Source organism: Poecilia mexicana, unplaced genomic scaffold (genome assembly GCF_051168715.1).
Source record: "Poecilia mexicana isolate PSO_F unplaced genomic scaffold, ASM5116871v1 scaffold_4, whole genome shotgun sequence".
NCBI classification, from domain to species: Eukaryota; Metazoa; Chordata; class Actinopteri; order Cyprinodontiformes; family Poeciliidae; genus Poecilia; species Poecilia mexicana.
In genome coordinates this window covers 3,126,233-3,143,383 of record NW_028263373.1, presented here as the reverse complement: position 1 = coordinate 3,143,383, position 17,151 = coordinate 3,126,233, and the positions used below count along the sequence as shown (strand labels likewise).

Here is a 17,151-nt window from a genome sequence, read left to right as displayed (position 1 = left end):
GGCGGTCTACCGGTGGTCCACCGGCGGTCTACCGGCAATCCACCGGCGGCCCACCGGCGGTCTACCGGCAATCCACCGGCGGCCCACCGGCGGTCTACCGGCAATCCACCGGCGGCCCACCGGCGGTCTACCGGCGGTCTACCGGCAATCCACCGGCAGCCCACCGGCGGTCTACCGGCGGTCCACCGGCGATCCACCGACGGTCCACCGGCGATCCACTGTGTTTTTGTATTAAAAGATGTTACGTTGACAGGAAATGTAAAAGTATTACTGTGTTACAGGAAAACATCTGTAGTGAAATGCTATTTAAACCCACAACTAGTCTAAAAGCAACAAATTTGCACTTCTGTTTAATCCAAATTAAGTCGGTGGCTCCGTCAGGCCCCCCAGGGCTTCAGGGGCCCCATAAACACAAATATTTTAAAACAGACCACAGATACATAAATGTAACACTTGTTTATTGAGATTATCAATGCTGTTAAATTTTATTTAATTGTTTAGGCATAGATAAATTATTTTAAATTGTTTAAAATTTAAATACAAGATTTTAAGGAGCTGGCAAGTTTACGATTTCTGTTTTCGCATCCACCTGAATAATATGTAGTTGCGCCCCTGCAGGTCAGCCTGAGTCCAGTTTGAGTGAAAGGAGGGGCGCGCGATCCTGCTGAGGTAAAGCAGCGGCAGCGAGTGAGGCAAAGCGCAGAGGCGCCAGCGGTGTGATTGGTCCGTGCTGTCGGGTTTAAATGCATAAACTATAAACCTATCTATTATAAATCTATCATTTAGGAATAAATCTGCTCTGCTGGTGAAATGCTAAGAGCAAAAGAGACGCTTCTTTGCAGCCCGGCTTTAAAAAACCCCCACAAAAAACCCCGATTTTTTGTTTTGTTTTCTTTTAATTTTCCTAGAAACATAAAAAAGCAACACTTAGCCTGGCGGCGGGGCTAGTAAAGCATGGCGGGCCGCCAGGCTTATAATACACTGGGGGAAACCCTGAAACTAATATAGAAGCTGCATTTTATCATAATCTAACTTTAATCCTGGAAAATTAAACATTAAAGTTTAAATATTCATGTTTAAAATGTTCTGTGGAGATAATGATGCAACTAGAGCTGAAGAAGCAAAATGACCAGGAACCTGATCCAATCCAGATCGAATCCAGATCCAATCCGGCTCCAATCCAGATCCAATCCGGCTCCAATCCAGATCCAATCCGACTCCAATCTGGTTCTAATCCGGCTCCAATCCAGATCCAATCCAACTCCAATCTGGTTCTAATCCGGCATAGAACTGGTTTCACAACTGGAACCAGTTCCAATCCGACAGTGGATCTGGTTCTGGTCCGGCATTAGAACTGGAAATACTGGCTTTGAGGGAAACCAGGTTACAGTTTCGTTTTAGGTTTAAACCAAGAATGATACAGATGCTTATTTCTGAAATCGTTGTCATGGAAACACAAAGTGTATTGTTTCTGATATTGGAACATTTTGGATTCACAGATCAGTTACACAGAAGTATTCACTCCCACGTTTCACCCTTTTGTTTTTATGATTGAAATTTGCAGAGGTTTTGACTAGGCCGTTCAAGAACGTTCAGGATGCTGCAGTGCAAATCTTCTCCAGGATGGAAGGAGGGAAGGAAAGATGGAGGGATGACGGATAATGATGATGGCTGAAATGTGCTGTACAAATAAAATTTGATGGATTGATTGTAAACTAATCCTGAAGTTGTAAAGTAGAAACTCAGCTGCAGGTTAATTATTTTAACAGTTCCTACTTTTAGATCCACTGAAAACTTCAAGAATATTGGAAGGAAATGATTGGCTGCTTACTGTCTGCCAATGTTTGTCAGTTGAGACAATATTTTATAACCAAATAGTTATGATGGGAGCAAAGGTTTTATTTTTTTAGACGACAATCATACTTCATTGGTAATAGAAGTCAGAAAAGGTCAAATGAGAAGGTAAACCACTATTATTTACTTAGTTCAGCTTTTTATAATCAACTAAAAATATCTCATTATTTGGTAAATATTTACTTGATATTTCTTCTTGATCTGTCAAATTAACTTTCCTCGTATTTTATTGTCAATTATAAATGTGAAAATAAACTAATTTCTTTACGAATCATTTATTAAATTTGATCCAACTGCAGAACTACCGAACCTTTAACTTCGCAGATCTGGAACATTTCAGTTCCGCCCCTTTGTTTCTGTGGGAGTTTCACTGTGTGACACTATAGACGGAAGTAGAAATGGCGCTAGTGGCGTTAGCTTAGTTAGCTTCCATTCTGCTTGGATTCAGAGTTGAAAAACGTCTTCAGGAGGTCCAGAGATCGGAACCGGACCCGGAACCACCCGAGGAACCCCATACAGAACCGGCATGGAGCGCAGTATCGACCCGACTGTGAGCTAGAACCGGAACCAGAGGTCCGGAGGGTCGGAGGGTTCGGATACTTTATGTGAAAACCTGAAGCTGGACCCAGAAACGGGTTTAGTCCCACTGTTTTCTGGAAGGTTCGGACAGATCTTGGATCAGTTTCAGGTAGAACTTCCGGAACCAGCTGCAGAAATTCAGGCAGAACCGACAGAGGCCGTTAATCAGTGTTTATAAGTAACCATCTGAACCAGTTATTAAAGTTCAGGTCATTGTTATGTTTTTGACCTGAAACTATGGTTGACAAACTAAGAAACGCAAATACAAGAATGATTATGTTTTATATATATATATATATATATATATATATATATATATATATATATATATATATATATATATATATAATTTTTTTTGTAATATGAACTTTTTTTTTTTTTTTTGCTAAAGTAACTAACCGGGAATTCAAATATAAATAATATCATTTTATGTTATTTTCATATTTAAACGGTAAATAAAATCAGTGACACAAATAAGGAAAAGTTGATCCTGCTTGAGTGCTGTAGAGGACGGACAAGGCGCTGCCATGGTTACCATAGACATAATATAAGAGTAGACCCCGCATTGGCCGCTCCGGTGCAGGAAACACGGCGGCCATCTTGGAGCGGTATACCCTCCTACTTTGCTCAACCAAAACAGCAGAAGATGCCTCAGCACTGAGGGATATTGTTGTTCTGGTCGATGGATTACTGATGTGAGGGCTCCACAGACAACATTTCACAAGTAAGATGGACATATTATTGTGTATATATTGTGATTAGAATATTACTTTACTGTATTTATGTCCACCGGTGAGATACCAGCTAATATTAGCTACAGTGCTTGGTGTAATACGGGTTCAGCCCCGCTATGAAGGCTAACTGAGATTCTGTTAATCTAAAGAAATTAATTATTCTCTAACATTGACTTAGATTATCTGACACAAGGGCCTATATTAGAAATGAAACAATATAACACATATTATAAAAGTTATATTATGTGTTATAACATTCACCAGCAAAGTTTACACAGGTGGTAAAGACTATTATTTATATTCTTTCACTAGTAAGATACATCCTAAATCTTCAGCTTTTGTTTTGAAAGTTTCCTAAAGACACGATGTGAGGAAGAAGAGGGAGAAATCTATAAAGAGAGACGGATTCACTGCAGGATGAATCTCACATCGGATTTTGGACTCGTCGGCTGAAAAACACACACACACACATATATATATATATATATATATATATATATATATATATATATATATATATATATATATATATATATATATATATAATATGTATGTATATATATATATATGTATGTACACACATGCATACATATAAACATGTATTTAATATTATTCAGTATTAATCTTTATTCATTAGTGTTTGTATAGTTATATATATATGTATTGATATTACTAAATAATTTATTAAATAAATTATGAACAGCTGTGTGCTTTGTAATATGCTCTTCATACATCGATATCAGAATATTCCATTCCTATTCTATTGTTATAGCCACTAAGCATATTTAAATATGATGAACTATGTATTAAAAACATAGTTAAAAAATACAATTGTTAATAAATGTTGCTTTGATAGATGTTTGAATTTGGTTTACAGTAACAAAAAGTGTGTTATGATGGATTAAATCCGCTGATACGTCATTGTGCTGCTAAACACATAACGCTGAGTGGAGTGGTGGACCGCTCCAAGATGGCCGCCCTAAATCTCGTCAGCGACAATAGGCGAGAGCGGTCCATGAGGGTCTATCCTTATATTATGTCTATGATGGTTACGGCTTGCCGACAGGAAGTGACATCATCGTCTCCCATTAAGCATAATATTGTGGTGCATGTTGGCCTGATTCTGTATAGACTGGATTTATGGGTCTTCAATAGGGGGCCCCGACCCCTAGAGGGCTCGCAAAGGTACTGCAGGGGGTCGACAGACTTTTTATAATATTTAATTCATTTTACCACGTAGCTATCTGATAAAAGGAGTCGGAAATCATCAGTCAGAAACGAAGACGTTCAGTGATCTACTATTTGCATTCCTGTTTAGCATAAGATGGTGACCCATCAGAACCACTAAACCAATAGACCCAAATACTAAACAGTTTTCCAGTGTAATATTGTAGATCTAGCTGCTGCTTCAGTGAGCATCAGGCTGCTAACAGAAGACAAATGATGATGATGATGATAGCTCGTTAACCTTCCTCCTCTGGTCTCCAGGTGTGTGCAGGTGGAGGTGTGGCATCCTACAGGCCCCGCCCACTGCCACAGATGTGTTTTCAGCAGCAGGTAAATGAGTAGCACTCAGGTTATCACCATGACGACGTTAAAACTGACCGGCCAACAATCAACATGAGAAAAGCCTATTATCCATACAGGCTGATCTGATGATTAATTATTGATTAACTGATTAATCACTGGATGTAAAAGGTGATTAATAAAATATTTTTTACAGAATCTCCAACCAGGTGAAGCTCAAACTGAACTAGAGGAGTTCTGCTAGAACAGATTTACAGGCCAGGAAGGTTTTTACCTTCAATGTTTATATTATTTCTGCTCTGACCGTTTTTTAATAAAATGACATTTTTAGTTTCCTGCAGTTAATCGATTATTATTTTTAGAAACAAGGAAATTAAAAGTATTTTACATGATCAGAAGGAGAATAAACACGCAAATATTTTTATTTATAAGATTTTGTTGGCTCTAGTTACCTTATTTGAAAGTAGTTTGACAAGAAAGAGGTAATGAGATGGGGAAGACATGTGGCAGATGTCACCAGGCCGGGAATCGAACCTGCGACCACCAGCATGGGGACCAAGGCCTCAATATGGGGGCTCTGCGTTGCCCCTGCACCACCACAGCAACCCCACAAATATTTTTTCACACCATTTTTTCCTGGATAAGATAAAAGAAGATAAAATGTTTTACAACTTTAATTTGTTTTATATTCAAATGAAATGCTGCCTTCAAACAATCACAGCATGAACGTCGTCACTTTATTGGATTTCATGTTTCCTGTCTGCCTCCATCTGACTCGCCTGGGAGGTTCTGGTTCTGGTACCAGCTGCAGTAGCACTGGGTCCATTCCTCCCTCTGCTGATAGATGAGCCTTTTGTCCTTTGAGGTTCTGGTGAAGACTCCAGATAATGTTCTGGACCCGACAATGAAACCCTGAAGAACCTGAGTAGAGCCGGTAGTGTTCTGGTGGGTCGTTGGTTCTGGTCCGATGGTTTCCTTGTTTGTTTTCATGTCCAAACTCCATTTTATTGTTGCAGAAACTGTTTGGGTGGAACGGTACCAACAGAACTTTTCAGTACTCCTCTTCGGGTCCGGTTCCTCGCAGCGCTGCGATGGTGTGTTCGAGTGCAACTCGTCAACGTTTTAAAACGACTTTAAATATGGCCGCTGTCGTCCTCTTCAACATTAACCATTAAAATAATGTAATTAGGTAACTAAATCAAACCTGAAGACTTGATCTGTGGAAAATATTAGAAAAATCTGTATTATTGGCAGAATAGTTTAAAACCCTTCATTTGTTTGCTGAACAAAGTAAATAAAACATTTAGTGACACCAGTAATGAGTTGGAGAGTGTAGATCAGGGAGGCTCGACTAGCTGGACATGTTGGCCTTAATATGTTATAAAGTTAAACTAAAAGCTGTTTCCACATGTAAAACTCATAATTACGTCAGAAATTGTGTCTCTATATTAGATGTTTTACGTCCGGAGGGTTCTGACCATGTTTGGGTTCGGTGGCGCATGCTGAGCTGCATCAGTTTCAAACCAGCGAACAGGATCAGCTTGTGCTCTGCTGTTTACTGCGTTAGCCACAGCTAACACCGTTAGCTGGAGCTGTTTTAACAAATATGTAACATTTCTTTTATAAAGGTTACATATTGCAGCTTTAAATAATTGTAAAGCTGTGTTGACGATTAAATAATGAGATTTATTTTTTTGTTCATTTTGAAGACAGATTTTGCTACATTGTTTCATAATACGGCGCTACAAGTTTGAGTCCTTGTACCAATTTTTATTAGTTTCTAACTATATTTAACACTTGGCCCCATATCTCTGTTACCTTTCCTACCTGGATTCAACATTATTTTTGATGCGTTTTCTACATGTTGTTTTTTCCTTTCAAATCAAATCTGCTGGGTTGAAAACCAAAAATCCTTGAAGCAGAAGAGGTTCCATGCCTGAATTTTACTCTAATAGCTTTTATTCCAGAGCAAATGATTAGAAAACGGCAAATATTTCAACGTTTTACAGATTTCCAAATACATGTTTACTGAAATCTCTTGGATTTCTTCTTGTGTTTTTCATCTTCTCAGACTTCCAGCAAATACTTTCTGTAGAATCGAGAGGTTTTTCTTTTACGGACAGAAGAAATCATTCAGAACCAGAAGAAGCAAAAATCTGCCCTGATGGAAGAACCGAAGGATCCAGATGGTCCAAATATAAAGCAGGAACAGGAGGAACTGCTGGATAAACAGCTGAGAAATGACCAACATGCTGAAGATCTGCAGATTAAAGAGGAAGTGGACGAATACTGCACCAGCCAGGATGAAGTTCGCCTTGTTCTGAAGGAGGAGACGGACACATTGGGGATGAATACAGCTCCTGAACAGAGAAACAACAGGGAACCAGAACCAAACAGGGACCGACTCCAGAACGCGCTACTAGCTGAAAACCAGCAACAGGAAGGGAAGAAGAAAAAATCAGGACTCTGTACACATCCACAACCAAGGTCGAATAAGAGCTGTCAGAAATCCAGAGTTCAAAGTGACAGTACACACAGTTCCAAACGTAGAAGGCGGAGCAGATCTCTGAGCCAAACAGAAAAAAGTTTGTTTTCCTGTAAAGTGTGTGCCAAGAGTTTCTCCCAGAGTAGCCATCTGAACAACCACATGAGATCGCATGCAAGTAAGAAACAATATCCCTGTGAGGTCTGCGGTAAGTTTTTAAATGACAAAGGTAGCTTAACGGTTCACATGAGAACCCACACAGGTGAGAAACCTTTCACATGTTCCACCTGTGGGAAAAGTTTTGGTGCGAGGAGCAGCTTCATTGCTCATGTAAGAACTCACACAGGTGAGAAGCCGTTTCCCTGTCCGAGCTGTGAGAAAAGTTTCATTGTAAAAAGTCATCTAATCACACACATGAGAATTCACACAGGTGAGAAACCTTTCCAGTGTCTCACCTGTGGAAAACGGTTTGGCGCTAAAAGCAATTTAAACACTCACATGCGAACACACACGGGTGAGAAGCCTTTTGCATGTGTGAGCTGTGGGAAAAGTTTCAGTGTAAGGAGTCACCTGATCACTCACCTGAGAACACACACAGGTGAGAAGCCATACTCCTGTCCATACTGTGGCAGAAGCTTCAGTTTGCGGAGTCATTTAAATGTTCACATGAGCACACATACAGGAGAGAAACCTTTTCCATGTGTGGCATGTGGAAAAAGCTTCAGAGTGAGAAGCAGTTTGACAATTCACATGAGAACGCACACGGATAAGAAGCTGCACATCTGTGATGTGTGCTGTAAAGGTTTCACTCAGAGCAGCCGTCTGGCTTCTCACATGAGGATCCACACAGGCGAGAGGCCGTTCCCATGTCCCACATGTGGAAAAAGTTTCAGTGCCAAAACATATCTGAATACACACATGAGGACTCACACAGATGAGAAGTCCTATCTGTGTGTGATCTGTGGGAACAGCTTCAGTCGAAAAAGCAACTTGAACAGACACATGAGGACGCACACGGGCGAGAAACCCTATGATTGTGAAGTTTGTGGGAAATCCTTTGGATGTAGTGGTAGCTTGACCGTCCATATGAGATCTCACACAGGTGAGAAACCATTTCCATGTGTCACCTGTGGAAAAAGTTTTAGTGTAAGAAGTTACCTGGTTATTCACATGCGAACCCACACAGGTGAGAAACCTTTCCCATGTGTCACCTGTCGGAAGAGCTTCCTTTTACGGAGTCATTTGACTCGTCACATGAGAGTTCACACCGGCGAGAAGCCATTCCCATGTTTGACCTGTGGGAAAGGTTTCAGTGTGAGATGTCACATGATGGCTCACATGCGAACTCACAAACAGGAGAAAGGTCTTTCTGACACGTGGCCTGTGGGAAACGTCTCCAAGGAGTTGAGATGACTCCACTAGAGTCCAGCATACCCTACCTGGGGAGACAGGTAAGCAGCAGTGACTTTAACCAATGAGACAAGAGCTTCCTCGGCTAAAACATTGAACTTTCAGAGTTGTGTTAAACTGGGAATCATTAAAAGTTGATGTATGTTGCTGTGTGATTTCTGTGAAGAATTTCTAAAGCAAGGATTTGACCTCAGTGTGTTTGTCGTTCAGTGACAAATGTGCTGCTTGTATAGATTGTGATGTTTATCCCAATCATGTTTATTCTCATGTCCTCTAAGAGTCTGGGTCAGTAATGTTTAATGTTTATGTTCTGCACAACCTTTTCCCTGTTTTCTGATTCACAAAGCAAATAGCACTAACAGTTTATTAGCACAGAACTTCACAGGTTTCAGTGAATCTGAAGCCTTTTCTTGCCTCAAACATTGTAAGCATGACCTGACTTCACAACACAACAGGTACAAAACATCAGAGAAAGACAATATTGCTGGTTAATACGTCTAACTAAATATTGGCACCTCTGAGCAGTTTGGGGTTCCCTTCACAACGGCCTCATGAATTGGTCTTGTCCACAGTCTGACTGGTTCCGGCTCTGCAGGCGCACCAATGCCAAGCACACTTCCATTAATGGCTTATAGCAGAGATCATTTTTCATTTTGCACTTTGGCTAATTTTGAAAACATTTAGCGCACTTAGCTTCCACTAAGTAAATTTTTCCGGATAAAATCCAAAGGGCTAATTTACTTTGCTGTTGGTAAACTTTCAGTTTAATAAAGTTCATCATCTATGTTGAAGTTTTGTTTATCGAGTATTGGGAGTTCTCCAAGTACATGTTTATATTTATGCTCTTATTTTGAAGGAGCACTGTTTTCAACGCAAGCCTCTTTCCTCTTCTTGCTTTCTTTATTTCTCAACCTTTTTTAAAAAAATAAGAAACTTACAAGAACAAAACAGAACATGGACTGAAGAGAAATTAAACTGGTGCTTGAGGGTTGTCATTTCAGAGAAAATATCATTTGAATTGAAGTTAGCGCTTTTGCATTAACTTCCTCCAAATACTGTGTTGCCATAACAGTTAGCATCAGTGGAACTGTTTCTGGTTAGTGCTTTAGGATTAGCGCTGCTAGCTTTTCAGTTCAGCGATGCCCACCACTGAGCGACTTTCTGTGAGCTGCAGATACAAAATCTGGAGAAGTCGGTCAAGGCCTGAACTCATTGCTGAGGTGAGGGGAGCCCGTCGCCTGTTTATCATGGACGTCATATTGAGTTATTTCATGTTTTTATGAATACATGAACACTTTTTTCTTTTTTATTGTATATATTGATGAAGGTTCTGCATTTCTGAGCTAAACATGAGAGTTTGTTCCTCCAAATAAGGTTGTGAAAGATGAGTACCAACAATAAACAGATGATGTGCATGAAGGTAAACAGTGTTCTGTTGTTCTTGAGTCAGTTTCAGCCACAGAGTTAAAACTGATGCTTTTTCTGGGAGAATAACTCCTTAATTCAGCATTATTCCTGTTTCTGGTTTCAATTCTTATGATCTTAACCTGGAAACTCCGATCCAGAAAACTTAGACAGGAAAGGTCATCGGAGAGGTCAATAGTCTGTGGTCGGTCAGCTGAGCAGGACTCCGGCGTTCTGGATGAGCTCAGGACTTCCTGCTGAGCCTCTGGGATACTAGAGCAGATTTTATTGCCTCATTTTCTCCTTTTAAAGCAACTCAAACAGAAAACGTCCAGCAAGTCTTCAGATCTCCTGAACTTCAACTCCCAGTTGGGTAGTTACATTTTCTGAATCCAGACAAAAATTCCTACATTTTGTCTGGAATCAGACAAAATGTGAAGAATGTAAAATAAGCAAATAAGAAGAATTTGCTCAGACAGAATTTTGTTGAATTATATGGTAAAAATTAACCCCCCCAAGAATGCATGGAATCATAACTTTAGGAAAAGGGTAGCAGATGTGAAAAAACTGAATCATTTGAAAATGTGTTGTGATCAATTTAAACTTTAAATGATGTTTCTAGTTTAAAGTGTGTGGATGTAGTTGGCTGTGAAACTTTTTGCAAAGTTGGGCCAAATTTTTTAGATTTTCCAATCATTTTAATGGGTCAGAAAATGCATGAAATTAATTTGTTTCAAAGATTATAGAAGCTGAAATTGCCGCAGCCTACCTCTTAAAAACAAGCTCAGCGTCCAACTTGGGCTGAATCCGTGACAATGATGTCCGAGATGTTGTCCTGTCGGGAGTAAGCTTCCTCTGGAGCTTAATTTGGATAATTTGGAGATGACCTTTGACCCTTCCCAGGTTGATGAGAAGCAACAGTTGCTTCTCTGGGACCATTGCTGATGTCATTGTAGCCTGGGATTGTACTAACAACACCCAAACGCTTCAGAGCAGCAAACTAACCAAAACTGTTTCTACCTGCTGCTGCCGACCAATCAGAGCATTTGGCTTACAGAGCCGGTGTTCTGACTATCTGAGCTACCTCGTTAGATTTCCCTACAGTAGCACGGATAGATAGCTAAGTCTATCTATCCGTGCTACGCGTCCAAAACTGCTACCGTCATGTTTATGAACAGAAAACTACAGCAGGTTTTGTTCATGTTAAATACTTTGGATCTGAGTGACGGGATTGAAGTGGAAGCCTAAGAGTTATGGTTAGCTTAGCATTGGAACAATTTATATACACGACGAAACCACAAGATCATCACTTCCTTCATCAGAATATCCTTTTACTGGAATATCCGTCCTGTTAAAAATGTTTTAAATACAGAGGAGTTTGTAAACAGCATCAGATGGGGAAACAGGTTTTTATTGGAATTAAATTAAAAACAGACAAATACAGATCACTGCAATTTTTTTGCGCATTGTTGTATAACAGACTTTATTAAATGCAGTGGAGCCACAATGTGTCCACCGAACTGTGCAGATCACTGTCTGTGCTCCTGGAATGATAGGATATGATTCATTTACATTAATATTAAACACGGCTATTACACAGCTTCAATCCCACATAGTATCGCTACCAACATCTATTTAGCAAAGTTTAATAAAAAAGAGTATTATTAAATTAAAATATTTTAAAATATAGGGACAAAATAGCCCCAAAAACAACGAATTTTGTCCTGATTAACCACCAAACAAAAACATGAAGTAGTACAACAGCTTAATGAAATAAAACACATGAAACGAAACTTCCACAGGTAGGATGTTTTTATAAGAAATCTGCTGAGCAAGCAGTATGTGACGTAGCACTGATGTACGCATGCGTATTACCGCTAGGTAGGACGGATTTACGGGTAGCACAGATAAACAGAAGACCTGTTCGGAGCGCCGCCCGTCCCACCGGGTGTGAAATGATGCGGAGCCGATGACGCATCCAGCGGAAGTAACCGAAGAAGTGGTTGCGTTAGCTTCCGGTTAGCCTAGTGAGCTTGTGGTGTGTTTCAGGGCGTTTTCAGGTGTTTTCTGGTTCTATTCAGCAACAATGTGTTCCGTTGAGCCTCTGAGAGAGTTTATCAGAGAGAGACTAACTGCTGCTGCTGAAGAAATCTTCACCCAGCTGGAAAAAACCATCGTCCAGTACGAGGATGAGATCGACCGGCAGCGGAGACTGCTGGACCTCACCTGGAGACCCCGAACCGAGCCGAACCCCGCAGGTAGGTCCGGCTGGGGCAGCGGGCTGGGTTACCACCTTTCAGAAACGGACATCAAGGAGGCGCTGTTATGCTGAGAAGCGCGTGCCCTGTCGCGGGAGCGCGCATCGCTGCAAACTCGCATATTGATGAGAAAACGGACTGAAATATGACCGAAGAGGAAACTTTTAAAGATATTCGTAAAATTATCATGGTTATTAACAATGTAAGCCCTAAAATGGTTGAATTGAAATAAATACTGTTTTGACACCTTTAATGACACACGAGTCCAACGTTTTACAGTCTGATGAACAAGTTCTCCGCTTTTTCTTTTAACACCATCATAGCTTAACGCCTGAGAAAGCAGAGGCCCATTGTGCAGAAAATGTGATATCAACTTTAACTGTCCAGTCTATTAATACAGGAGAGGATGCATTTTAATTTCCGAGCCTGCCGATATCTGCATCCCGTCTATTGTCCTGTTGATGTGAAACTGATACCTTTAGTCCAGGTGTGATTATGTAGAAAAGGTTATTTCATTCTTAGCTCTTTGTTTCTTTAAGTTTGTAGGGGGAGGCATTTTTTGGCAATATGGATTATTATCCTGCCCATATTTGTCTGCCCTGTATGTGTCATATAGATATGAAAGTCAGTCCAGTAGCTCAGAGGATGTGTGTCGTTATGTAGAACTTCATAAAACACATTAACATCCAATATTTTCATATTGCAGGTCATGCATTTTCTAGCAAGGGACATTTGGAGGACCTGATGACCTTCCTCACCTGGGGTCACTGGACCGTTTGACCTTATGCATTCATTATGTCACAACAAAGTGCGCAGCTCAGAATGAAACCACAGAGCCAACCTCCTGTGGATAATTATGTTTTTAAGGCAGTTAGACTGTCTGGTGCCACACAATGAGGAAGTAACACTTTGAGCAAGACTGAGAATGACTGGAGATGAATTTTTTCTGCTTTATTTCCCAGAGATTTGGAGGAACTTAAAAACTGAATTTATTGATCGAATAAGGACTTACAATGATGAGATCTTCCTCAGGGTTGGAATAATCTGCTAAAATCATCTCAGTGGTTATTAAAATGTTCAGACAGCACAGAGTTATGGGGAAGTTCTTCAGGCTAAACGCCAGCAGCAGGTCTAAAGCACATGTGTCAAACTTGAGGCCCGAGGGCCAAATCTGGCCTACAGTAGCTTTTGATGTGGCCCTCTAGGCTCCAAATTACATCAACTCGTCCCTCCAGTTTTCACAAATCTGCAAAATTCAAACAAAGTCAAAAAATCTCCACATTTTTTTCCAATTTTACTGCTAATTTTCTCAAAATCAGTCAGAAACATTGAGTTTAAGTGACTGCTGCCTCATCCTCACTTGATGTCTCACGGATATGGCGAGTAATAAAAAGTCACATTTAACATCATACATTAGCACAAATATTGAAAACAATCCTTACAAACTTTGGTACCACAAAATCTGCAAATTTTGATTTCAAAAATCAAAATTTGATTTTTGAAATAAAACTTTCCAAAACTTGAACATTTTTGTTCATCCTCTGGATGAACAGGATTTTGTTTATCCAGAAAATCCTGGATAAAAAGCTGTTTATTGATATTTTAACAGTTTTTTGATATGCCCCAAAATGAAAATGAGTTCTAGAGTTTGGAGACTGCAGCGGGTCGGACTGTAACTGTCTGAGTAGCGCCGACTGAGTCTCACATAGCATTAAAGGCTACATTGAGGCCAACAGCCTCCGTGCCAACATGAATGTCTCATATCTTCCTCTTCCTCCACCTTTCAAGGTGTTTCTGAAAAAACCCGCCTGTTGCTCCAGAAGCAGCTGCAGAGGCTAAAAAACTAAACAAGCTTCTTCTAATCCAGTCTGGGTCACCAGAGACGTCTGCTGCTCATTCCAGAAGCTTTGTCATGTTAGAAGAACACCTTTTCATTTTGGTCTCCTTGGTCCATACAGGCCTCCAGCAGCAGGAACCGGTCCATCAGGACCTCTGGCAGCAGAATCACTGCAACACTGAAGATGTTCCCTCTGACCTGGAGTCCAGTCAGCAGAATATTGGCTCTGGTTTGAACCCAAAGGAACCAGAACCAATTAAAGAGAAACTCCATGACGTCCTCGGCTGGGGAGCGGAGCAGCTCGTTAAGCAGGAGCCTGATCCCTGCATGGTGACTGTCGAGTACGTCGACATGTTCCCCACTAAAGCAGAACCAAACACAACCCAGATCTTTTCTCAGAACTCGTCTAAAGCAGAGATCCAGAGTCAGGAGAGAAGCAACCATAAAGACTCAGGATCCTGCAGAGATGAAGCTCCTAAAGGTCCAACTTCAGATGATCCAGACCTGAGGACGGCTGAGAACGAACCCCTCACTGAGGAGAACCTGTATTCATGTCAGTTCTGTGGGAAAAACTTCACCACTTGCAAGGACCTGAAGGTCCACTGGAGGACCCACATGGAAAAGAAGCGTCATACTTGTGGAGTGTGTGGGAAAACTTTGAGTGACCGCAGCAGTTTGAGGAAACACCTCCGGATCCACACAGGAGAGAAACCATATCCTTGTGAAGTGTGTGGGAAAAGATTCAGGAACAGCTGCGGCTTGACAAAGCACTTCCGGATTCATACAGGAGAGAAGCCATTCACATGTCAGACCTGCGGGATGCGTTTCAACCAGAGCAGCATTTTATACAGACACATGAAGAGGAAGAACCACTGAGAAGACCCCAGAGAGCTGAGGAAGACGAGCCCTGGATCTGCAGCTGGTCCTCCAACAACAAACCAGATGGTCGAGTTTTATGACTCTGTCCCAAAAAATGTTCAGCTCTGGACTGTGTCTCATTTTCCTTAGCAGCTAGTTTGCATGATAGTAGTTAAAAATATTAGTTATGGGGTTGTTCAGCTTTTAAGTTGGGCTGTTTGTTAAATTCTCAGACTTGACTAGAATCGTCGTGTTGGTGATCTTTCCTGATTTTCTGAATTTATTCCTTTATGAGCCACTGAGTTTGACTTATTCCAGACATACTGGAGTTGATGCCCCAATTCAACAGAAGAATTGTCAATTTTCATTAATAATAATTTATTAATTATATTTAATAATTACATAAGCCAAACATGGATGCAAATTCTGATTCCCAATAACATTGACCAGACTGGAGGGGTTCTTCAGACACCACTGGAAAAAATCCAACCTTTAATGTCTGAGCTAGCATTAGCTTAGCATGGCTCTACTGTTTGCTGGAAAACCAATTAGAAGATGCTAACCTGATGCTAACTGTATGAAATCAGGTCTATATTTCATCTGCAGAGAAACCACATTCTGACCCGTAGCGGTCACTTCTGCTAACCTGTCTGTTGTTCTCAGAGATGGATTGATGTGGGTTTGTGTCATTAATTACCCATTTTTTTCATGATGAGACAACTGGATGAAAATGTTAGTGGATCTGTCAGAAATCCAACATGTTTGACATTTCTACCTATTGTCTGTCAGTCAGAAGCTGAAAGCATCAGGACAGCTGCTCCACCCTGTTTGGCCCCGCCCACCACCTGAATGATTTAATCATTAGTGAACCATAGCAGCGAGTTAAACAAAGAGGTTATACATAAATCCTTTCGGAAAGCCCAAAAGGATTTATGTTTATTTTCTGAGTGGGCTATAAGCCTTTTGAAACAAGGACTGAATTGTTGAGTCTGTCAAGTTAAACCTAGTGGACAAAACAGGAATGTTTAACGGCACCTGAAGGCTCAACACACCGACATTTTGTCACAGGCAAGTTACTACTGATACACATTCAATGTTACCCGACAAGCAACTCGTGATGAATTTATAGGAAGCTGAGATTCCACATCCTAGCGCACACCGTGCTAACGACAGGCTAAAGTTCAGTTGACTACGCCGCTGTAGCGGCTGACGCCATCTTGTAAAATACAGTCATCATGATGGCCGCGCTGCAAACTGCTGATCCCTTCAGGAACTGACGTCACGGTTGCCTAGAGACAGACGACAAACATGGCGCTGCTCTCGTTGTCTGCACGTTTTTAAAACGTCCACCTGGTAGTCGTTGCATTCTCAGAACCAAAACCTCTTCCAGATGCCAGTAGGAAGATGTTGGTCCCTGACTGAACGGGATCCGTGAGGATGAATGGAGGTAAATTTGAAAATGAAAATGTGTGTGAAAGTTTGAAATGGACAGGCTGGATCAGGACAGCAGCGCTGCAGACACACAGCTCGGCTTCTGCCGCTGCCATCACACAGACTCGCATGGAGCATGAAGGATTTTGTTTTATTGAAAACAAGGCCAGAAAAATAAAGACCTTTAAAAATAGTTGCATTTGTTTTTGTATTTCATAGTCAGACAAAAACTTTATGCTACAACTGGTAAAAAAAAAAAAGTCATTTTGTGTTAATTCCAAAGAATTGATCAAAAAATATTAGAATTTTACATATAAGTTTGTCAGTTAAATTGGCAGCAGACTTGGTCAACTAAAGTTTTACAAATAGTTGACTGAAATTAGACTAAGACTAAAACAATTCAGACTAATTAAAAACTCAAACAAAATGACATTTTTGTCAAAAGACTAAAACTAGAGAGAAATTTTCTGTCAATATTGACCTTGATCTAAAGATTGGATAACCTATAGAAAAAGCAACTTTTCAGACAGATGGATTCAGCTTTCACTTAGAATTTAGTCTAAATGCTTTTAGTATGATAGGAAAATGTTTTATTCACGAAGTCGTTTCCTAAAAATTTTAATTGCATTAAAACTGAATGTATACCAAAGCTTGTATTACCGAATTATGTGAATGGGTTTTTCATTTCTTATTATATATGTACATTTGTATCCATCTATAAATATTATTTGAAAAAGGTGGAAATGTGAGTTTGATTTTGTTGTTTCTGATCAT

At 40.4% G+C, this 17,151-nt stretch overlaps 2 protein-coding genes across 2 annotated transcripts; both read left to right on the top strand.

Annotated features, from left to right (window-relative positions):
* Nucleotides 1–2,218: 2,218 nt before the first annotated feature.
* On the top strand, nt 2,219–10,014 carry LOC106927774 (uncharacterized). The gene is made up of 3 exons (XM_015003552.2): nt 2,219–2,542; nt 4,656–4,724; nt 6,766–10,014. Exon 3 carries the CDS (start codon nt 6,859–6,861, stop codon nt 8,590–8,592), a length of 1,734 nt encoding a protein of 577 aa, XP_014859038.2. The 5' UTR covers nt 2,219–2,542; nt 4,656–4,724; nt 6,766–6,858; the 3' UTR covers nt 8,593–10,014.
* Nucleotides 10,015–11,825: 1,811 nt separating this feature from the next.
* On the top strand, nt 11,826–17,121 carry LOC106927776 (uncharacterized). Its single transcript, XM_015003558.2, has 2 exons — nt 11,826–12,251; nt 14,210–17,121. Exons 1-2 carry the CDS (start codon nt 12,080–12,082, stop codon nt 14,962–14,964), a joined length of 927 nt encoding a protein of 308 aa, XP_014859044.2. The 5' UTR covers nt 11,826–12,079; the 3' UTR covers nt 14,965–17,121.
* Nucleotides 17,122–17,151: the final 30 nt, after the last annotated feature.

Coding starts and splice junctions, on each gene's coding strand:
- LOC106927776 (XM_015003558.2), top strand. CDS start 12,080: ATGTGTTCCGTTGAGCCTCTGAGAGAGTTTATCAGAGAGAGACTAACT. Junction 12,252..14,209: donor AACCGAGCCGAACCCCGCAG/GTAGGTCCGGCT, acceptor TGGTCCATACAG/GCCTCCAGCAGCAGGAACCG.
- LOC106927774 (XM_015003552.2), top strand. CDS start 6,859: ATGGAAGAACCGAAGGATCCAGATGGTCCAAATATAAAGCAGGAACAG.